This window comes from Larus michahellis, chromosome 15 (genome assembly GCF_964199755.1).
Source record: "Larus michahellis chromosome 15, bLarMic1.1, whole genome shotgun sequence".
Classification (NCBI taxonomy): Eukaryota; Metazoa; Chordata; class Aves; order Charadriiformes; family Laridae; genus Larus; species Larus michahellis.
The window spans coordinates 4,173,136-4,194,230 of record NC_133910.1 but is presented as its reverse complement, the minus strand read 5'-3'; the positions used below and the strand labels follow the sequence as shown (position 1 = coordinate 4,194,230).

Below are 21,095 nucleotides of genomic sequence, written 5' to 3'. Positions count from 1 at the left end.
TTGCTCCAAGCCCCGTCCAACCTGGCCTTGAACCCCTCCAGGGATGGGGCAGCCACAGCTTCTCTGGGCAACCTGGGCCAGGGGCTCACCGCCCTCACAGCAAAGAATTTCTTCCTGATATCCAATCTAAACCTCCCCTCTTTCAGTTTGAAGCCATTACCCCATGTCCTATCATTACACTCCCTGATAAAGGGCCCCTCCCCATCCTTCCCTTGTCCCCACCCTGGCTGCAGGCAAGGGGACATTGCCAGGGGGGTGGTGGGGTGGTGCGGGGTTCTCACAGGGGGGCGGGCAGCTCCAGGGGCAGGAAAGGCCCAGGACCGGCATCACGCCCTCGCAGGGCAGAGCCGGGGGTGATTTCACAGAGGGGTGCCCCACATGACACCCTATTGCAGCAAATAGGAATTAAATGCCAGAGCGGAAAAACCCTTTTCAAGGCACTCGGCCCCCGCCTGGAAGTGGCTGTTGGCTGAAGCGCTGCCCCGTGGCCCTCCCCCGGGGCCAGCACAGCTGGTGACACACAGGGGACACTGCAGGGACACGGCCACCGCACCCCAGGAAAAGACGCAACCCCAGGGATTGGGATAGCAGAGAGCCCCGCGGCTTGCACAGACAATTTGGCATTGCTGACACCGCTCCCCAGGGACTGTGCCCCCCCCAGAAAGCTTCACCCGCTGCTCTCCTCGCCCCCCCTCCCCTCGGAGCAGGGTCCGACCACTGCACCGCTCCGCTGGCGTGGGCACTGGTAGCCAGCCTGGCACTGGCCCCTGGGCACACGGGCTGCAGGGCAAGGCCAGCAAGGCTGAGAACCCGAGCAGCGCAGGGTGCCGAGAAAACCAGGGGTGCAGCACAAAGCCAGCCCAGATTTGGGGGTTTTTAGGGGTGCTGGTAATGCAGCTGTGGCTGGGGTGCTCCAGGTAAAGCCCTCTGCCCTCGGGATTCCCCCCCGCCCACCTGGGGACAAACAGCCCAGGACAGAGGGACGGTTAGAGGCGAGGGAAACACTGCTGGGAACCACGAAAATAAAGCGATAAGTAACAGCGCGGCAGCACGGGAGCCAAACAGCTTAAATTCCTGCCCCTGCCTGACCAGGGCGACGCTGCCTTGGAGCACGGTCTTGCTCTAGCACCCGGCTCCACACCTTCTGACCCCCGCGTGAGGCGCAGACCCAAAACAGGGGCAGGACTTGGGGGGATTCTGCATTCTTCACCCCTTTTCGCTGCCCGACGCCTGGCTGGAGCTGGCAGCAGCTGAGGGCAGGAGCCTGCGGTGGCTTCGCCCGGCGGAGAGCTTGGCCAGGGATCTCCAGGGCCACTCCTCAGCCCGGTCCTCGGGGGGGATGAGGCTCCAACCATTTGGGCACTTGGCCGAGGCAAAGAAAAGCCCCTTTCATTCCCCTTCTCCCAAGCTGGCAGTATTTTTCCTTGGGTTTTTTGTTGTTTTTTTTTTTTTTTTTCTCCTTTAGCAGGCAGTTCCCAGTGGTTATAATCACATGAGCCTCCCCCAATCAGCCGTCAAATGGGCACCTTCTCATATATATATACACATATAATATATATAATTTATAGAGAAATGACTTTTGTAAACAATATTCTTCTACTCCAGAAGGAAGTGTAGTCCGTGGCGTAATGCAGCTACAAACACGTGTCTCAAAGAGGGGACTGGCAGCTCCGGGGAGCGGGTGGCAGCCCCGTGCCACCCCCCAGCCTCCTCCCACGTCCCCAAGGGGACAGTTCTCGGGTGGGGGCAGAAGCAGCCAGCTCGGTTTGGGTGTCACCGGTTTCAGCTGAAGCAAACTGGTCCGACTGTGAAACCAAACTGGTGGGAGGTGTCGCCGTTGTGGAAGACGGCCAGGTCCCGCAGGGGCAGCAGGGAGAGCTCCTCGGTGGCGAACTGGAAGATGGTGTCGGTGATGGAGGACTCGTTGTCCAGCTGAAACGAGCCACCGGGGGCAGCTGAGCGGCACCGAAACCCTCGGCCACGGGGCCCGAAAGGCCCTCTCAGAGCACCCCCTCTCCCCTTCGCCGCTCTGGTGTCTCCTTCATGCACCCAACAGCCCCACAGGTCTCCGGCCCTGCGTGGCTTCTCCAGAGAGGTGGCCTCCCTCGTGTCCCCCGGAGCCCACCCTGTCCCCTGCCCCATCCCGCTCCCCAAGACCAGGGAAGCTCCTTGGACCCGGGGAAAGGATGCTCTCCATCCCCATCGCACCGCGTGAAGCCTCGTCCCCCAGGTCTACCCAAACCCTGGGGGTGCATCACATCCCGAGGGGCTCTGCAAATGTCGGGGTTGGGGGCGGGGGGGGGCTCTTCCAGGCAGAGAAGAGGCTCCGGCCAGGGTCAGGGCTTACCACGCAGCCGTGCAGGCTGGCTGCATAGCTCTGCTCCCGGGAGTCGGCAAGGAAGCGGATTTCCTTCTCCGGCTGGGGCTGGCCCTGCTCGGGGGCCGGTCTGCAGGAGTAGGAGACCTTCTGGGTGGCCAGGCGGCTGTGCAGGCGCAGGAAGCGCAGCTGCACTGGGCTGGCCCCCCCGTACTCCAGCTGCAGGGGCAAGGAGAGAGAAAAAACAAATCACTGGGGGCTGCTTGGGGGGGGGGGGGGGGGCGTGCTATCCCCAAACTGGGCAGGGTTCAGCCCTCTGCTAAAGCGCTGGTTTTGGATTTTCTCGCAGAAGGAGGTGTCGCGTCCCGCCGTGCACAGCCAGGGCAACCCTGTGCCCAGGCATCGCCCCACCGTGGTGGGACAAGCACTAGGAGACACACACCCCACCCCACCCCGATGCCATGAGATGGACTTTGTGTCCCCTCGGCTGTCCTGGATGGGCACTCACCAGGAAGCCCCCAGGCAGGGCACTGAACCACTCGAAGGTGTCCTCGGAGGTGTAGGCGCTCAGCCAAGCTTTGATGGGGACCTGTGGGGAGCAGGGACCATGTCACGCTGTCCCAGCGGGTGACACTGGTGCCACCAGGAGCAGCTATACCAACGCATGCGTGGTGTGACCTATCCCCGCAGCCTGGTCCCACACCGTGACCAAGATCCTCACCCCAAACTGCTCCAAGAGTGGTCACCATGGCAAGGGAGTTGCCACACTGTCCCTTTCTCCAGCCACACCAACCCCCGTCCTCACCCACCCCGAGGGGGAACACGGGGCTGAAGCCACCCCATGAAAGCCACCCCATACCTGGTTGCGGACGGGGGCTATGCAGGTCTCGCCCCCCGCTGTGAAGTTGCAGAAGGCCACCAACGCGTCCTGGGGGCTGCCTTGATTGGGGTCGATGTAGTATTGCCCTGGAGGGAGGGCAGAGGGGAGGCTCTTGGCACCTGTTTTTTTGGCCGGGGGGGAGGATGCCACGCGGTGCCATCCCAGCTCAGCCCGTGGCGCATCCCTGGCTGCCACCTCCATCCTCCTGGGATGCAGCCTGGCTGCCATCCCGTTGCTCGGGGGAACCCCAGCTGAGCTCATCCCCCAAATCCCTTAATGGCAAAGAGCTGCCTGTCCCCCCGTGTTGGACGCGGATCCGGACAGCCCTCCCAGCGCCGTTCCGGCGCTGGGAGGGCTGTCCGGATCCGCGTCCAACACAGGGGGACCCTATGTGCATCCTAGTACCGTCGGGAAGGTTGGGATGAGCCAGCAGCAGCTCCTTGCAGGTGGCCGCCGGGTTGGTTTTGGTGCCGTTGGGATGCTGGATGAGGGCTTGCAGCTCCTGGCTCAGGGTGTCCAGCAGAGTCCAGACCGCGGTGTAATTCAGGTGGTTGGAGGGATAAATTAGGTGCTAAAAGAGAAAAAATAAAAAAAAACCCAAAAAAACCAAAACAAAACGGGGGGATATAACCAAGCTGATATTAGCCCGGAGCATCATCAGGTGGTCAGGGAAGGGATGGAAGGACAAGGGCAAGCATGGCGGGAGAGGGATTAACCGTATCTGCTTGCTCTTTGCGCAAGGAGGTTGTGCACAGAGGACCTCAGGAGGAGGGGGACATGGGACAGCATTGCTGTCAGCCCTTCCCCTGGGGTGGCACCCACCGAATCGGGGATGGAAACCCCACATCCCCGCGCAGCATCGCTTCTCCATTGCACTCACCCGCAGCTCCTCCTGGGACAGCATCAGCGCGGGCCCACGGGGACCAGGGGGGCCGGCGAGACCCTGGGTGACAATGACAATGCCGGTGATGCTGGGTACTGCCCACAACACCCCCCTCCCCGCTACGCTTGCAGCTCCTCCAAAGGTGCCAGCAGCCGGCCGTCCCCATGGCGTGGCATGGTGGGACCTCGCTGCCAAATGTGGGGGAGGATTTGGGAAATTTTGGCATGAGGGACATTAGCCGCTTCACTTACCGGCAGTCCTGGTGTGCCCCTGGGTCCCGGCAGCCCTGGGAAGCCTTTTAGCCCCTGGCAAAGGATGAGGTGGAGGAGGGAAGAAAAGCAAGGCGATGAGATGCTGCTGTGCCGAGTGGCACCCAAGGGTGCCCCGTGGGGCCACCCTGCACCCCAGGGAGAGAGCAAGAGGGGACGTGCCCCACGGCAGGGCTGAGCCCGGCTCCTGGTGCTTCCCCCTACTTACTTTGGGTCCAGACAAACCCTGGAAGAGAAGGACAAAACCCAGCTCAGAGGGAGGAAGGCGGGATTGAAGCCCCATCCCAGCGTAACCCCCACGGGACCAAGAGTGAATCCCAAACCTGCCGGGAGGGAAAGGGACTCACCGGTGTCCCAGGGATGCCAGGGTGTCCCCGCGGGCCGGGGGGACCGGTGTCACCCTGCAAAGACACCAGAGGAGGTCAGGGCACTGCATGGGGCATCCCCCAGCGCTACTTCCTATACCCCAGCCCCATCCGCAGGTGGATTTTGCACAGAAAAATGAGGAATTCATCCCAAATAATCACCTCGGTTCCTGCCGTCCCCCTTTACCCTGCCCTTACCTGCTGTCCCTTGGGTCCTGTCCTCCCAGGGACACCGTGGGGTCCCGGCTTGCCCTAGGAGATGGGTCAGGGTGTCAACACAGAGTGACAAGGGCCCAAGGGGAGGGAGGAGAAAGAGCAAAACCCTTCACGCACCTTGAAGCCATCATCCCCTTGCTGGCCCAGGTCGCCCACGCTGCCCTTCTCGCCCTAGGAGAGAGTCAGGGAGAGCTTTGGTGCCAAAGAGGAAGGTAGAAACCAGCCCCCCCGGGACACCCACCCGGGCAGGGGGCTCTGTCCCGGAGGGTGGGCATTGGGAACCCTGCTCTAGTCACCCCATCAGGGGTAGGCAGCAGAGGTTTTGCTGACCCTGGCAGGAGATAGCTGCCTGGGGACATTTTCCCAGGCCAAAGGTCTCCTGGCCTCCAGCAAGCAGCTGGAAATGGGAAATTCCCACTTACGGCTGGCTGCAAAATTTCTGAAAAAAAACCCCAAAACCAACCAACCCACCCACCCAAACCATCCTTTTGATTTGGTGGAATTCCCTGTACCCATATTGCTGGGGAAGGAGGCGGCGTGGTGGGGCGTCTGCCTCCCCTGCTCAGCTGCCAAGGCAAAACCCAAAGTATTTTATCCCAGCCTAAAATAACATTCAAGAGCACACCCTGGGAAGTTCCCAGGAAACACTTGGAGAAAATAAAGACATTTTCTCTTGCTGAAATCTGGTGGAGCAGGGGAAAAGGCCAGCGCAGCAGCTGCCCGCAGCCTCCCCTCCGCCCGCTCTCCCAGGCTCTGGCCTTGCTCAACGCCCTGGTCTTTGGCTTTTGCCAGTGCTCATTTAGCTCGCAATAAATTTCAAGCTTTATTTATTCCCAGGCTTTCATTTTCCTGAAGGCTGTGAGCAACTACCCGCCGCCAGGGACTGTTTGTCACTTTTATTTACAGCCTTGCGGCTGACAGATGGGACCGTGAGGATGCGCTTGGCTTCTCGGGCCAAGGTTGGATCCATCAGCTCATCGGTAACGGCACACGGGAGGTCCGTGCCCGTGCGGCGTCAGCATCGATGCTGAGAGCAGGGGATTAAAAGAATGGACACCCTGCTGCTTGTAACCCCAGGAGGACGGAGAGGCTGGAAAAGGACCTGGTTTGGGAGAAAGTCTAAAGGTCCCATCTCCCAGCACTTGGGGACGTGGTGGTCAACCCCCAAAGAAGGACGCTGCAGCAATCAGGGGGAAGAAGAGGGGACTAAGTGATGGCATACAGCAAACTCAATCAATGCTAGCTTGTGCCTGGAGTCCCCACTGCGCCCGGGGCTCAAGTGCCCGGTACATGTCACCTACCTTGTGTCCTTTGGGTCCAGGGTCTCCTTTCATGCCCTTCAGCCCCGGGATGCCCTAGGAGAGAAACGATGCTGCATCACCTGCGGCATCACCCCGCGCGGCTGAGCTGCTGCCGTTGCCCCCCCCGGCATGAAGGGACCTTGCCACAGCTGAGGTTGCCACCAGGACACCGAGAATTTCAGGCAGTTTTGGAAACTTTGAGTCATTTCTCATCAAATCTTTGATTTTTGCTTTTGGGCGGATCCCTCGGCAAACCCCAGTAAAAATGCAGGTCAGGTCCCTTGGCTGGCTATAGAACATCCCGGCTTTTCTTTTGTGAAGTTTCCAAAGCGGGGATTTTTACTTTAAATAGAGAAAAAACGATTTCTGGTAATTAAAAAAAAAAAAAAAAAGAATTTGAGCAGGTTTTTTGAGCAATGCTGGCTGCTGCAGTGCAGCCAGTCCCTCCAGCCGCGGCAGCGCTCGGGGAAGGTGGGCACAAGTCCTCTACGAATGCTCGGGCACCAGCCACTGAACTGGAAGGGGAGCATTTGGCCTCTAGAACAACGTATCGGAGATTATGTGATTTGCCTGACTGCACACACGCTGCTGGATGCCGGTTTGGGAGGAGAAGGCAAGATGAGATGGATGAACCACCTGGAAACGTCACTGGTTTTAAGTGGGTCTCTGCTTCGCTTGCCCGCAGAGCTGGGTTGCACCGTGGTACCCGCGGGGCCAAATGGGGAGCAGCCGGCACCCCAAAAACCTCCAAGCTAATACTCACGTAGGGTCCCTGGGGGCCCTGGGGTCCTTCCAGCCCCTCGTCACCTGGGGAGCCCTGAAACGCAAAAGCGAGAGAGCCTGTGGGCACAGCAGTGCGGCTGAGAGCAAGGGAGCGATGCCCTGGTGCCTCCCGCAGGCAGAGCAGCCCCCGGGGGCTGGGGGCGCGGGGGATCCCCCGCCTTGGGCTGGAAGGGACTGGGCACACAGCGCTCTCCAGCTGCGCCACGTCCCTCTATTGACCCATCCTTTTCTAAGCCGGGGGCTCGGGCAGGTGGGAGCACCCCCCCGGCTGGGGAGCACCCCTGAGCCGCCAGGGTGCCAAAGCATCCCTCGCCCCACTGGGGCAAAGCCACCTACCTTGGGTCCTCGGGGACCTCTCGGGGGCCGGTGGCCCGCCTTGCCTCGCTTGCCCTGGGAACAACAGATTAAAGACTCGTGAGCAATTCCAGCCTGTTAAAGGCGCTCAGCTGGACACCCTAAATCCCCCTCGCTGCCCCCCCAAAGGGATGCTGAGCCCCCAGCAAACTGGGTCCCCTCTGAAAGACCTCCACAGGCTCCAAGCATCAGCGCCATGCCTCCCTCCATGGGGACAATGGTGCCCCTTACCCGTCTGCCAGCTTCTCCGGGGATCCCTTCTTCCCCTTTGTGCCCCACATCGCCCTGGGGGAAGAAGAGACGGGAGATGGGGGTCACCAGCAGCCTGGCCACATCCCGGACTGGGGAAAAGGGGCTGCTGCCTGCGTGGAGATGGGGACAGAGCTCACCCCAGGTGCTGTGGGACCCCGGGGATGGACACACCAAGGCCATGGTGCAGAGCTGACCAGTGAAGGGGATGTCCCCTGTCCCCCCCAGGGGCACCTGAGCCAGGATGGAGGCAGCCCTGGGGGGGTGAGCTGGGGAAACTTGTCAGCCCCTCACCCAAAAACCAGCCAAGGCAGCCCAAGGGCTCTGTGGTTGCCAGGCACCGATGCCTGGTTGCCTTCACAGCGGGGAGAAATGGGCCCCCTGGGAGTGATTCCCCCTGGTTTCTCTCCATGGACCACAACGCGGTTGAGCAGCTCAGGCATGGCCACCCCATGGCTGATTGCTGGTCCCCCTTGGATGCCGTCCGCAGAAGAGGATTTTGGAGGTACCTTTTCTCCTTTGCGACCTTTCCGCCCTCTAGGACCGGCTTGTCCCGGAGACCCCTAAAATCCCAAAGGAGAAGGAAACCCCTCCGTAAGGATGCTGCACCAGGGACGTGCCCTCCCTCCCCGCTCTCTCCACGGCGTGCACAGGAGGATGCTCTAAGCTGACGTCTCCATGGGAGATTTTTGCCCCTCTCTGAAGCAGGTTGGGGTGTTTCAGCGGGAGCAGGAGATGCTGCAGCCGGGAGATCCCAGCATCCCACCGCCTGTGACAGGGAGAACCAGTATGGCTCCATCCCACTCCTCACCGTTTGCCCCGGTTTTCCCAGCTTGCCCGGCTCCCCTTTCGCACCCGCCAGGCCCTAGGAAGGAAAACAAAAATCAACACAACTCCAAAAAAAAACAAAAAAAGAAAAAGCTCGGGGGTTATCCACCCAAATCCCGGGCAGGCTGTCGGAGTGGCACAGACCCGGGCTGCGAGCAAAGCCGGAGGCAGAGAAGTGGGGCAGCAGAGGAGCCCACTCACCTCAGTGCCGCTCGGGCCCGTGGGTCCAGCTTCGCCCGGTGGCCCGAGAAGACCCTGAGTTCATTTGGGGACAAAATGTGAGGCTGGCATCAGCTCCGGGTTATTTGGGGGAAGGCAGGAGGGCGAGTACAGAGCCGGCTGCCGTGGCCCAGCGTCTGGGCTGGGGTTGTTCCCCTCCCGGTGCCAGAGCTGTGCCGGGGAGGGACACCCTGTGGGGACGTCCCCTGCCCATCCCTGTGGCACAGAGAGGAGTTACCTGCCGGCCCGGTTCTCCCTTGGTGCCCACGGTTCCTCTGGCTCCTTTGTGCCCGGTGAAACCCCGGAGCCCGGGGATGCCCGCTGGTCCCCGGGCACCCGCTGCGCCCTGCGGTGCACAGGGATGGGGACACCGGTTACATCCCAGCCCAGCTCCATCTGGAGCAGGATCCGAGCAGCCGCCCCTTGAGGGGCTTCAACGACACTGAGCGATGGCTCTCGCTGTCTGCTTTGCTAATCCGCCCGGAGTTTATTCCGCATCCCGCCCTCTCCCAGCAAAGGCAATCACCCCAGTTAAGGACAAGTCTTGCCTGGGCAGAGCGGCTCTGCACCACGGGAAAACTGGGATGCAAATGGGATTTCTCCTGCAGGCGAGTGCAGGGCACCAATAACGCATCTGTGGCTCCAGGCATGTCAGGGCCACGACCATCAGATGCATCTCAGGGCAGCACAAGTGCTCCTGAGCACAGGGTGGTTCCTGAGCCCTCTGACCTCAGGGACACCCGCGGATCCGGTCTGCGAAAGCAGAATGGGAGAAGCCAAACGCCCTGGACCTGCTTCAGGCAGACTCCCACGGCCGAGCGTTAATTGCACACTTTTTAATAGCTGTGTTAAAATGCCCTTACGGAGCTTTGGCTGTAGGGAAACCAAGGAAACGATGACCCGGTTCCAAAGCCATTGCAGGGCAGGACCCGTGAGACACAGCCCGGCACTCGGCCTGGCAGAGCTCGCTTTGTGGCCACCCCCCGGGTGACACACAGCCCCCAGGCTCTGCTGCTCCGTCACAAGATGCCACCAAACCTCTTTCCCAGGCAAGTTTTGCAGGGGCAGGGACGGTACTCACCGCCGGGCCGGGCTGGCCACCATCTCCCTTGAGTCCATCATCTCCAGCGAGTCCCTGCGGTGATGTTGGGGGTTTAGAATAAGCCCGTCACCACCATGTCCTTCGCGCTCAGGCCCTCTGCAGGTATTTTAAGCATCCTCTCCCTCATACCATGTTCAACTGGCCAAGGCACATGCCCAGGCACCGTGTGGGAGTGAACACGATGCGATAGCAGGAAGGGGTCTTCCACAAAGCATCCCTGGATACCGGACTGAAATGGCCTGATTTTTGGTGTGGGAGCATGGAATTACCTCCCGGGAGTCAGTGCCAAGATGTGAGGCATTAAAAACCCCTTCCTCACCCCTGAGCCCCCTGGCCGGGGCAGTTAAGGGGCAATAAATCCTTTGGGCTTTGGTTTATATTTGGAACTGGGGAAGCCTTTGGCAGCTGCCGGCTCTACAAGATCCCAGGCATCAGTACCTCTAATCCTGCAGCACCAGCAGATCCATCCATGCCTCGTGGCCCTGGATCTCCCTAGGAAGCAAGGGGAAATAGCTCTGTCCCTGGACAACAAGGCAGGGATCGTCCCATGGCACGTCCCCCAGGTCACCAGCCTGCCCAGGTCTGACCCAGCTGCTCCACCACAGCCAGCCCCACCACGTCCCCCATCAGCCAGAAAGCAAAGCTTGGGAAAAGACCAGAAAAGGGCATTTCGCCCAGAGATGAAGGGTTGGAGCCATCACCCCGCCATACCTTCGCTCCCTCGGGACCGTCAAGCCCAGGAGGACCTCGGAGACCCGTCCCACCCTGTTTGGGGCACAAGCAAAGGAGCCCCATTGATTCAACCCTGCCCAGTGCTCCCAGTCACAGCCATGTCCCCCCACCAGGTCCGTGATCAGCCAAAAGGGGAGGAGGGACACGAGCTGACTTACAAACCATCCTCTGGCTCCGGCAGGTCCCACAGCTCCAGTGACACCGACCTGGCCCTGGGACACAGAGGGAGACGTGCTCAGCAGGGTGCCAGCCCGGCTGGGGGGCAGGAGGCTGGAGGGTGGCCAGGGGCAGCATTAACCTGGCAAGTCCAAACCGTCCTTTTGTGCCAACAAGACCCAATTTTGGAGTCGTGCCCATGAGACACAAAACTCCCTAATTAATGGAGACTTGCCAATTCCTAGTATTTTCTGCGGCTCCTGGAGCCCAACGTTTCCCACTGGGGGTGAGCCCCCCTCCTCGGCACCCAGCACCCGATGCTGGGAGCCCAACGGGCTGAGGCAGCCCCTCTCTGTACTTGCCAGCAAACCTTCTTGCCCCTTCTCTCCTTTATGGCCTTTTTCTCCAAGTTCCCCCGTAGCAGCTCCCGGGCCAGGCGCTCCGGGAAGGCCCCTGGGACCAGCGTCACCCTGCTCAGGGATGGAGACAGAGTTGTCACCACAAAGAAGAAGAAGGAATAGCGATTAAATGAGCTTCTGCACGCAGAGGACATGTTCCACCCTCTCAGTGGGTGCCGCAGACAGCAGTTCACCCTAGGGCGCTCAGGAGAGGTGCTGAGGCCAGGTCTGTCCCTGCATCTCCAGTGGTCCTCAGCCACGGGGACAGCCCACCATGGCAAATAGGGTAGAAGAGGCTGAGCAGGCTACGGGTGTCCCCGAGGCGCTGCAAGGAGGGACAGAGTTAGAAACACTCCTCACCTTCTGCCCCTGCGGTCCTGGCTCCCCTGGGTCTCCAGCATCACCAGCATCACCCTGTCCGGAGGGGAAATATCATCATCAGACGCAGCGGCTGCGCCCCGTCCCCATCCCAGGTTGGGTTAAAAGCCGAGCTCTGTCTTTCATGGGCTTCTCCAGCCTCCTCTGGCTGGGATTTTGGTGCTGGGTAAGAGATGGCCCCGCAGCTTCGCCTGCAGCAGGAGGTCACCCCCTGCTGTCACCCACGCTAGCCCAAAAGTGAGCGAGGCCAAGCAGCACCTCGCCCAGCAAGGGGACGCCCAGAGCATCCCCCCCTCCTTCCACGGGGGCACCTCAGCCTGTCTGCGGCAAAGCCATAGCACGGGCAGTTGTCCGGAGCCAGCACACCGGGTGGCAGACCTTTCCCGTCCCCATCTCGTCCCCATCCCCTGGCAGAGGACACCGCGGTGTCAGCCAGCACACATACCTCCTTCCCTTCCTCCCCGCGCCTCCCCGGTGGCCCTTCTGGCCCGTCGTCCCCAGGATCCCCGGGGTCCCCTCTGATGCCGGGAGCTCCGCAGGTTCCCGCCTCTCCCTGGACAGGGCAAAGACAACCAGGATTATTCTTGGCTGAGTTTTCCAGCTGACCCTGGCTCTGCCCTCCATCGTTTCTCACCATCCAGCGGCCCCAGTTTCCCTTGTACCATGTACCCAAGCTTTGAGGGGACCTGGACCCCCCTACCATGCCCAGCATCATAAACCCCCAGGCATGAGCACGCTGGGGGTGGATTTCAAACAGCCCTACGTGGATTTAGGCACCTCCCTGCCCCTGCAGCAGCGGGACCAGGCAAACCCAGTGCCACCAGCGGTATCACCCCCAGCACCCAGCGGGAACTGACCTGCTCGCCTTTGAGCCCCGGCTGACCCTCTGCTCCCGGTGGTCCCGGCGGTCCCTGGGGAGGAAACACACAGGATCCCTAGGATCCCTAGCACAGCTCCTTTACCCAGCGTTGCACAAAGCCTTTGGCTGAGCCAACGCAGACACAGCTTTAACTTTCTGGTTTAGTTGAGGACCAGCAATGTCCTCCCTTCCTCTCCCATCCCTGGAGAAGGCGCGCAGGGAGAGGCAGGCTGGAGCCGAGGGAAGGAGAGGGTGCCCCGGTTGACGTACCTGCTCTCCATCCAGCCCGCTGACGCCGACTTCCCCGGGATCTCCCGCATCACCCTGCCAGAGGACACCCGGACATCAGGACAGCCCGCCGCGGTGGTCCTCCACGCAGGTCCTCTGCACACCCCGCTGCCCCGGCCCCCACAGGAGGGCTTTACAAGGCTCTTCTCCCACCGCACACCAGACATGTAAATCCATCCCACTGGGCAAAGCCAGTGGCCAAACTGGGAGGAATGCTTGCACCTAGCTCCCAGGGGAGGAAAAACACCCCTTTGGGCAAGCAGAGTGAGCCCAAGGCTCTGCCTGCCTGGGCAGCTCGAGACTCACCTTCTCTGTCCTTACCTTCTCTCCTCTCATCCCCGAAGGCCCTTCAGGTCCATTTGGACCTTCTCGGCCCTGAAAACAAACAGTCCATACCAGCAGCAAGGCATGGCACTAACTCAGGAGGCCTTTGCAGCTCCTGAGCTGGGAAGCCCCAGCACACCACGTCCCCCCGGGCAGAGAAACCACACGCAGCTTCTCAAGCCCCTTGCACCACCTTCCCTTTTCCTTCCCTTCCTGCAGGTGCTTTTGGGAGCTCCCTAAAAGCATTACACCAGCAAAATCTTGCACCCTGCCCTACCAGCTGAGGCAGGAGGTTGTGATGGGCATCGATAGAAGGAGCCACATATCTGCACTCACCGGGTACCCAGGTGGGCCAGCAGCACCAGCCACTCCGGGAGCCCCTGTTTCTCCTGTCGAGCCAGGCTTTCCTGGGATGCCATCCAGCCCCCGCACGCCAGGAACACCCTGCAAGGCCAAAAGGCCACTTTAGACACCCCGAAACACAGCACGGGGTACAGCTCCAGGGAGCGCAATGCCAGCGGGAGCCCCGTGCCTGAAGCAGTTGGGCCACCACGGGGTCTGCGAAATGCCACCTGCACTGGTGGGTACCAGTGCCTCATCACTGCGGGTGCAGGAGGGCACTGCTGCCCCCGTACCCGACGTGTCACCACCCAGCTACCCATGCAGGGTTTGGGTCATTCTCCGCCCCACGGCCAGCCCAGAGATGAAGCTGCCTCCAGTGTGGGCACGTCTATTTCATCCCATCACCCAGCATCAGCCATCACCCAACGTCAGCCTACAGAGCATCTCTGCCGGCTGCAGGTCTCCCACTTACAGGCAGCCCTGGAAGCCCTCGAGGACCCGGGTCTCCTGCTCTGCCCTGAAACAAGAAGGATGCTCAGCAGCGTGGTGACCGCCAGCAGGCGCAGGGGACCCCGAGTGGGGCGAGACTTTGCTCGGACTATCCCTGTGTGCCTGGGCCACCTCAATGGTGTCCATGGAGCATCAGGACAAAGCCCAGCCAGCAAGAAGCGGGATCAGGGGTCTGGGATCCACGCTGTTAATGCTATAGTAGCACACGGTATATATCGCAGGGCATTGTACATCCGCAGGGGACAGTGGCAGAGGGAGCGGAGCAAGCCAGGCACACAGGGAACACGGAGAGCCCTACCTGGGAGCCGGGAGCGCCTCGTGGACCAGGGGGACCTGGCAGGGCCTGAGGGAGGAGAGACCCATCACAGCTCCACATTGCAGCCCCAACTGCTCCCCTCTCCCCAGTTTAGCTCCTTGATGCCAGCGGCAAAGATTTCCCATATTCCCATACCCAGCCCAGCAAAGGCGACTGGCTCAGTGCTTCTCCAGGGGGGCTGGGGCTGCCCAGGGCGGCAGCAAACAGCACTCACCTTGGGACCGGCTTTTCCTGGAAATCCCGGTGGGCCTTGGGTTCCCATTTCTCCCTGTTGGGAAGCAAGAAAAATTTCCTTTCTGCCATAGGTTTTAATGCAGTGGTCTCTTAAGGAAAGAAAAACTCGGGAGCCTGGTAAGCCTAAAGGAAGATGAGGAGGGATTCTTTACCAAGGAGTGTAATGACAGGACGAGGGGGAATGGCGTCAAAGTGAAAGACGGGAGATTTAGATTGGATATCGGGAAGAAATTGTTTGCTGTGAGGGTGGTGAGTCCCTGGCGCAGGTTGCCCAGAGAAGCTGTGGCTGCCCCATCCCTGGAGGGGTTCAAGGCCAGGTTGGACGGGGCTTGGAGCAGCCTGGGTTGGTGGGAGGTGTCCCTGCCCAGGGCAGGGGGTGGCACTGGGTGGGCTTTAAGGTCCCTTCTAACCCAAACCACTCCGTGATTCTATGATCTTATGACACTGGTTCAGCATCTCATGATGCTGGTGTGGGAGCCAGCTCCAGCTGTCCTCCTCCTGCTGCCCCTGCAACCTCCACGGCACGGCTGATGACCATCACCACCTAAACCCATCCATTGGGATCAACAGCTCAACCCAAAAAAGTTTCCAAAGCCTGGACTCCCACCCCAGCGCATCCCCTGACTGCAGCGCTGGATTTCCCAGCCCTACCTTGTCTCCCCTGCGCCCCGGCCTCCCGCGGTCGCCGGCAGGTCCCGGGTAGCCCTATGGAGAGCAGGGCATTAGGAGGCAGCCGGGGCCGCCTGGCATCTCCAGGGGTTTGGGAGAAAGTGGCTGCTGAGGCTCTGCTCTCGCCTGGGGAAAGGCAGGACCCCGGGCACAGCAGGAGCCCTGGCAGGATGGTGAGTCCCTGGCTGGGGGCAGCTGTCCCAGCAAACCCCCCCCATCCTGGCCGTTGCCCGCAGGCGGCACCGAGCCCCCTCCGCGGCCAGGTCTGTCACTTACATAGGTGCCAACAGGTCCTTGTGGCCCCTCGGATCCAGGCTTCCCAGGCAGCCCCTGCCAGGCGAGACGAGGGTATTAACAGACCTCCACTCCTGGGATGCGGTCGGCATCTTCCCGTCCTTAGTGTCCATGTCTGAACCCACAAGATCCCCCCACGTCTCCCCATGGCAGCCAAGAGCCTCTCAGGGCTGTTCACCACCACCACTGCTACAACCAGCCCCTCTCCCCCCACCAGCACACTCACAACCCCCCCAAGCCCCAGCTCTCACCTTTGGGCCGGGGGAACCTGGGTCTCCATCGGGTCCAGGTTTTCCCAGAGAACCCTTTGGAAACAGGGAGGTGGTGACAGTCAAAAGGCTGTGATGAGACAAGACCCACCGAACCGCCACTGCTGCCTCTGTGCTCATGGACGAGCGTCATGTGTCCAAACTGGGTTTGTCGGGGACAGACTCTGCCACTGTGGCCCATCCTGGTGGCTCCTGCGCATCAGTGCCCCACGGCTGGCTCTCCGGCAGGGCTGTCACCAGGGAGGGTGACAACACTCACTCTTGGGGTAGTCACCAAGCCCAGCTGAGAGCAGGCTCTCAGGGAGGAGCTCTTCCAGTTGCAGGAGCTGCTCTGGGTCACCATCCCGGTGGGCAAAGACATGGGACTGTCTTCCCTGAACCTGTGCCACCCATTTCTACCAGGGACGGAGCAGATGCTGTGATCCCCTCCCAGGACCACGCTGCTATTCAGCCACCCAGGTGGGAAGGTTTTCCATGGACTGCAGTCCCCCATGGAGACCCCACTAGGCTCAGGGAAGCTGCAAAGTCCCTCGGGCAGGCTGATTCCCTGGGGAAATTATTTTGCTCTTCCCTAACGCCAACTCTTTCTGCCACTCAGGCTGTTTTATGCCTTTTAACAAGAAAAAAATCGGTCCTACAGATGCCCTGATCCCCTGCCAGTGGGACCAGTCCTTGCTGGACACCTTGCTGACTTCCCACCCACACTGCTTGGCTGACTAAGAAAACACAGAGGTCACGCAGAAGGAAGGTTTTTTGCCTTACTATCGATCCCGGAGGTCCTGCGTGCCCGCGGTCCCCCTCCAAGCCGGCAAAACCCTGGAAGAAAAGGCAGAAGATGAGCGATGGAGGAGGAGCAGAAGTAGGAGGTATAGAGAAGGTCTCCCCTGGTGGTACGTGGTCTGAGACCAAGCCAAAGCAGAGCCCAGCGCCGGGGGCCAGGCACAGGCGGACGGCGCAGCCTGTCGAAGGCAGCGCGGGTGCTCCCCACTTCAAACCAGCTCTTGGCTTTCTCCTTGCTGAAGCTGTGTGTGCACACGCGCACAACGCCCACGCGTCTCGGCAGCTAACAGCAAACTCAGAGGTGCTTCTCTTTGACCCAGAGCAGAGCGTTTTTCATGTTTTGTGTTGGGGGAAGCGCCAGGGGTTTTTTTTGCCCTTTTTTTTTTTTTTTTTTCTTTTGCATTTCGGAGCAAAGATAAATATTAGAAATCCTGCAGAAGGGAAGACTTGCCACCAGCCCAGGTCTTGCTGATGGGCCTGTTTTGGACAGCAGTGCCAGGGATGAGAAATCATTTTGCAATAGCTGTTTCCTAAATATGCCGCCCCTTTCTCTCTCCTTTATTCCCTTCAGCATGATGCTGAGAAGGTCCCTGCCTGCAGCCGCATCCAGAGGAGCACCCTCCAGCTGGCCTCACTCCATCAGGGCCACCCACCACCCACACCCCATCCCATGGACATGCTTTTGAGGCACATCGCCAAGGGGAGAGAGCCCAGCAGAGGGGAGGAAGGACAGAAATCAGACAGCCATGCAGCTCTACTCACCAGTTGTCCCCTCCTGCCTGGGCTGCCCATGGTCCCTGGGGAACCCTGCAGGACAAGGCAGGCAATGATGAGGATGGGGAGGCAGAGGCAGCTCTCCCAGTCCCACCGTGCCAGCTCATGCACATGGGATCACCTCCCCCTCCCCACCATGCGGGGACACCCCTGGGGACAGCCTGGCTCTGCACATGGCAGCGAGGTCCAACATGGTGTCGACATCTAGGCCCACATGGCCATGGGTTGGGTTGCCCATGGGTTGGGTTAGGAAGTCCCCTCCCGTTGGGCTCAGTTCCCCCTCTTGATGCAACCCACCACCCCAGCCCTCGCCCACAGTCAAGTACAGAGCGTAGGATGGGAACCTGTGTACCAGGCTTTCCTTCTGCACCTTCCACTCCCAGGACGCCCCGCAAGCCCTGGAAGGAGAGTCTCATTTTAGGAAAGGAGAGCCCCGCGACAGGGTGTCCCCACCAAGGGCTCATCCAGCCCCGGAGCCTCCCTCTGGTATTAAAAGGTGGCAAATTGGGAGCATCACGGTCCCCAGGCTGCTTGTCTGCTCCGTATGGAGCCCTGGGTTTGTTAGCACACGGCTCATCCCCGCGCTGCTCCTGCAGCTCCTCCTTGCTCCATCCCACCTTTGGATGCGATCGCTGGGAAACAACGTGAGTGTGGGAGGAAACCCGTTCCCACCGTGAACACCTCGACTGTGATTTTTCCCCCCCTCTTGCCCCAGCTATTTATTCCTGGCTTCTTTGCCAAACACGTCTCTGAATAACAGGATTTTCTTAATAAGTTATTTCCCGAATTTTTTATGCTAAGGGTAAGAGGGAAGTGGTGGTGCTGGGCAGGTGGTTTGTCAAAATGTGATAAGCAATGGGCAAATGCCTGAGCTGCTCATCCCTGGCTTATCCTGTGCGAATTCCCAAGCAGACCCTGACCCCACAATCCAGCCACATCCCGGGATGCTGCTCCCTGAGATCTGGCCTCCCTGTTCCAGTGGTGACGGCACCACGTGCCAGCCTGGGGATGTGGGTCATCTCCTACTTACGGGCAGCCCAGGGACTCCAACCAGCCCGCGCTGACCCACACGGCCCTGGAAAACAGCAAGCGTTGTGCAAAAGCATCATTCTGCCAGCAATAAAGCTGCACATTTGGAGGCAAAGCTGGTGCTTGAAGATGCCGTGGCTCAGCCCCAGAACATCCCGAGCCCCCTGGCGAGAGGTCTCCAGGGTTGTTTCAATCTCCCATGACCAAAGATGCTCCAAGATTCATCTACAAGTACCAGCATCCCATTAGTTACCCGGGCTCCCCGCGGTCCTGGGCTTCCCTTCGGGCCATCAGGTCCTCGGCATCCCTACAATTTGTATGGAGGGAAACACAGTCATTTTGGGCAACGCTGCAGGTCTCCTGCAGCCTGGTGAGCACCGAGGGGACTCATCCAGCTGCCGCCGCGTTGGCAGATCAGCACATGGCCGTAGTGGGTGCAGTGATACAAGGAGGGGACCAGAGGCTGGGGACCCTCCCTGGGGAGCATCGCGAGGCTGTCCCCTGGGTGCCGGGACCCACTCTGGAGGTCGCGGACGGGGTGGTCGCATCCCTGCCCCTCTGCGCAAGGATGAGGGCAGCCCGTGGGGAACCAGGGGACACAGCGGCAATCGCCGGCGCTCACCTTGGGTCCCTCGCTGCTGTTTAGCCCCACCGGGCCGATCTGGCCTTCTTCTCCCTGCCAGGAGAGAGGAGAGGAGGTGGCAAAGGCAGCCCCTGATCCTCTGCCCGCTCCCCCAGCCACGGCAGCCACCCTCCCCCTGCTCTGTGCCGGGGAGAAACACAGGCAGCATGGCTGGAGGTGACACTAATTAAATGGCAACGTGACCCGGGGCACCAGCCCAGCTTCAAGCTGGGGATGGGGACTTCCCCCGTCCCGCAGGATTATAAAACCGGCTAGAAAAAAAAAAAAAAAAAAGCTCAATGGGTTCGGTGTTGGCCCAAAACAGCACAGTTGAATATTTTCGTTTCCTGCTGATGAAATTAAATGCAATTCAAAGGACTGATGTGCCAAGGCTCCTGCCGGCTCGGTTACAGCCCCGGCAGGGCTGGCAGAGCCCGGACACTGGCTCCAGCCCGGTGCCGTGGGAGGGCAGCGCTGCTTGGCGGGGTGGAAAAGGCAGCGCCTGGCAGCGAGCGGAGTCCTGCTGCGCCTCCGTCTCTCGGGGAGGTGGGAGGATTCGGTTCTCACCCTGAAGAGCCAATGTGAGAGCAGAACCAGGCAGGCATCCCGAAAACCCTCTGAGGGGGAGGGCATCACAAGCAGGAGGATGCCGCAGACCAGAAAGGCGGGTGGGAAAATATAACCCCCCCCCCCACCTTCCCCTGGCAAGCTGGAAACCACTAGAGATAAGCAGCCAGCCTTGGCTTCAGTTCCCAGGTAGAAATATTGATCTGCGGCTGGGTTCGTCCATCCTGACAGCTCACTGGGGGCACACGCTGCAGGGAAAAGGATTCTAACAATTATGGCTTGTGTTTGTGGCCCCTCGGGCGCTGCTGTGCTCGGCTCTGGGAGCTGGGGGGGCGGTCAGGGCTGGGCAGTATAGCTGGTGAGAAGCGGAGCTGGGCAATGGCACAGGCTCCAGGAGGCAGAGAGCCCGGCAGGAGTCAGAGATGAGCATCAGTTCCAGAGAGCCATCTCTGAGCCCTGTGCTCTCAAAATACCTGCTGACCTGGAGCAGGGACTCGGCAGGAATCCGACAAAGCTGCTCGGGCAGAGGCAGCTGGGGAGGGCTGGAAATCCCTGCTGGAAATCCCCTGCCTAAAGCTGCCCCCTCCTCCCATCGCTGAACCCCCCAGCTCTGATGGGGGCACAGCCGGAGGGGTCTGGAGCAGCCGGGTCAGAGCTCTGCTGGTGCAAAGCGCTGCGGCGCTGGGGGCACCTGCGACCCCGAGGATGGGGGCTTTGAGCAAAACTCCCCATGGCCGAGCGGCACAGAGGGAGATGCCGTTAGAGGGCTCCCTGAGCCCGCACCAGCTCCCACCGCCCCAACCAGCCTGGAAATACCAGTACTGCTGCCAGCTGGGCTTTGGGCTGGGGACACCCCAGTGCCTTCAGCCCACGGGAGGAGGAAGAGGCAGCGCAGGGTGGCGGAGATGGTCAGGATGCTGGAAGGGAGCTGGGATTAGTCAGTGGGACAGAGTGGGGTCCTGCAAAACTGCGGTGTCCACGCCAGTGGCACTGCCACGTGTGGCTCTTGGGGAGGCACCGAGGCACGTCGTCCGTTGCCTGTCGCCCATCACTCGGGCTCGGGAGCGGGCAGGAGTCCTCACCCCGGGCAGGGTTGGGGGGCAAGGCAGCCCTGCCCATGCTGCCTGCATCCCTCAGGGCTGTCCCCTCCCTACCCACCTCACAACATGACACCGGACACACGCATGTCCCACCAGGTGACACCCCGGACCAGCCCCCGCACTTACATCTGGTCCCTGAGGTCCTGCCGCTCCTCGGGGGCCGGGAAAGCCCTGTAAGCCGACCTGGCCCCGAATCCCTGGGGGCCCTTTAGCTCCTTGCGCTCCATATGGACCCTGGGAGGAAAAAGATGGAGCGTGTCACAGCAGGGTTTGCAGACCCCCATCTCGCACGAGCCACAACCAGGAGGGACTGCCCGTGCCTGCGGATCCCCCACCCGCGGGCAGGAACACCCTGGAGAGCCCGGCGCTTGCTGCCCTGGCTCTCTGCACCTCCAGCCTTTGGCATGAGGCCACTCCGTGTGAACACCCCACGACCCTCCTCCTCAAGCATCCCTAGGGTACCAACAACGGGGCAATTTAACATTTTTAAACAGCAAAAGGAAGATGGAGCAGGGAAGGATGGATCAGGGGTGGCAGAGTGGTGGGATCCAGCCCAGCCGGAGCTGCCCTGCTCTCACAGCCCCCTGCGTCCCCAGACATCCACACCAGCCCCTTGTTGGCTGGAAAATAGCACATTTAAAGAACAAAAGAGGAAGCAGCTTGAGGAATTCCCCCCAGCAAGCCTGGG

The 21,095-nt window shown here is 60.7% G+C and overlaps 1 protein-coding gene across 8 annotated transcripts in view; it reads right to left on the bottom strand.

Annotated features, from left to right (window-relative positions):
* Positions 1 to 888: 888 nt before the first annotated feature.
* Positions 889 to 21,095, bottom strand: part of LOC141751627 (uncharacterized) — a 105,397-nt gene continuing 85,190 nt past the window's right edge. For 2 of the 8 annotated variants that reach the window (XM_074608744.1, XM_074608746.1), the window contains 43 exons: positions 20,534 to 20,641; positions 18,741 to 18,794; positions 18,372 to 18,425; positions 18,120 to 18,214; positions 17,442 to 17,487; positions 17,078 to 17,122; positions 16,298 to 16,351; positions 15,518 to 15,571; positions 15,249 to 15,302; positions 14,955 to 15,008; positions 14,284 to 14,337; positions 14,052 to 14,096; positions 13,716 to 13,760; positions 13,238 to 13,345; positions 12,899 to 12,952; positions 12,560 to 12,613; positions 12,288 to 12,341; positions 11,876 to 11,983; positions 11,413 to 11,466; positions 11,017 to 11,124; positions 10,657 to 10,710; positions 10,478 to 10,531; positions 10,205 to 10,258; positions 9,746 to 9,799; positions 8,903 to 9,010; positions 8,647 to 8,700; positions 8,429 to 8,482; positions 8,127 to 8,180; positions 7,600 to 7,653; positions 7,351 to 7,404; positions 6,995 to 7,048; positions 6,232 to 6,285; positions 5,048 to 5,101; positions 4,913 to 4,966; positions 4,697 to 4,750; positions 4,558 to 4,575; positions 4,332 to 4,385; positions 4,020 to 4,140; positions 3,603 to 3,768; positions 3,177 to 3,283; positions 2,826 to 2,906; positions 2,348 to 2,536; positions 889 to 1,932 (listed from right to left, as the gene is read on the bottom strand). In XM_074608744.1, the coding sequence (XP_074464845.1) occupies positions 1,508 to 1,932; positions 2,348 to 2,536; positions 2,826 to 2,906; positions 3,177 to 3,283; positions 3,603 to 3,768; positions 4,020 to 4,140; positions 4,332 to 4,385; positions 4,558 to 4,575; positions 4,697 to 4,750; positions 4,913 to 4,966; positions 5,048 to 5,101; positions 6,232 to 6,285; positions 6,995 to 7,048; positions 7,351 to 7,404; positions 7,600 to 7,653; positions 8,127 to 8,180; positions 8,429 to 8,482; positions 8,647 to 8,700; positions 8,903 to 9,010; positions 9,746 to 9,799; positions 10,205 to 10,258; positions 10,478 to 10,531; positions 10,657 to 10,710; positions 11,017 to 11,124; positions 11,413 to 11,466; positions 11,876 to 11,983; positions 12,288 to 12,341; positions 12,560 to 12,613; positions 12,899 to 12,952; positions 13,238 to 13,345; positions 13,716 to 13,760; positions 14,052 to 14,096; positions 14,284 to 14,337; positions 14,955 to 15,008; positions 15,249 to 15,302; positions 15,518 to 15,571; positions 16,298 to 16,351; positions 17,078 to 17,122; positions 17,442 to 17,487; positions 18,120 to 18,214; positions 18,372 to 18,425; positions 18,741 to 18,794; positions 20,534 to 20,641 (3,327 nt within the window). In that variant the 3' untranslated portion in view covers positions 889 to 1,507. Of the gene's footprint in view, positions 1,933 to 2,347; positions 2,537 to 2,825; positions 2,907 to 3,176; positions 3,284 to 3,602; positions 3,769 to 4,019; positions 4,141 to 4,331; positions 4,386 to 4,557; positions 4,576 to 4,696; positions 4,751 to 4,912; positions 4,967 to 5,047; positions 5,102 to 6,231; positions 6,286 to 6,994; positions 7,049 to 7,350; positions 7,405 to 7,599; positions 7,654 to 8,126; positions 8,181 to 8,428; positions 8,483 to 8,646; positions 8,701 to 8,902; positions 9,011 to 9,745; positions 9,800 to 10,204; positions 10,259 to 10,477; positions 10,532 to 10,656; positions 10,711 to 11,016; positions 11,125 to 11,412; positions 11,467 to 11,875; positions 11,984 to 12,287; positions 12,342 to 12,559; positions 12,614 to 12,898; positions 12,953 to 13,237; positions 13,346 to 13,715; positions 13,761 to 14,051; positions 14,097 to 14,283; positions 14,338 to 14,954; positions 15,009 to 15,248; positions 15,303 to 15,517; positions 15,572 to 16,297; positions 16,352 to 17,077; positions 17,123 to 17,433; positions 17,488 to 18,119; positions 18,215 to 18,371; positions 18,426 to 18,740; positions 18,795 to 20,533; positions 20,642 to 21,095 lie in introns of all 8 variants that reach the window. The other 6 variants (XM_074608745.1, XM_074608749.1, XM_074608750.1 and 3 more) reach the window with 6 other exon arrangements.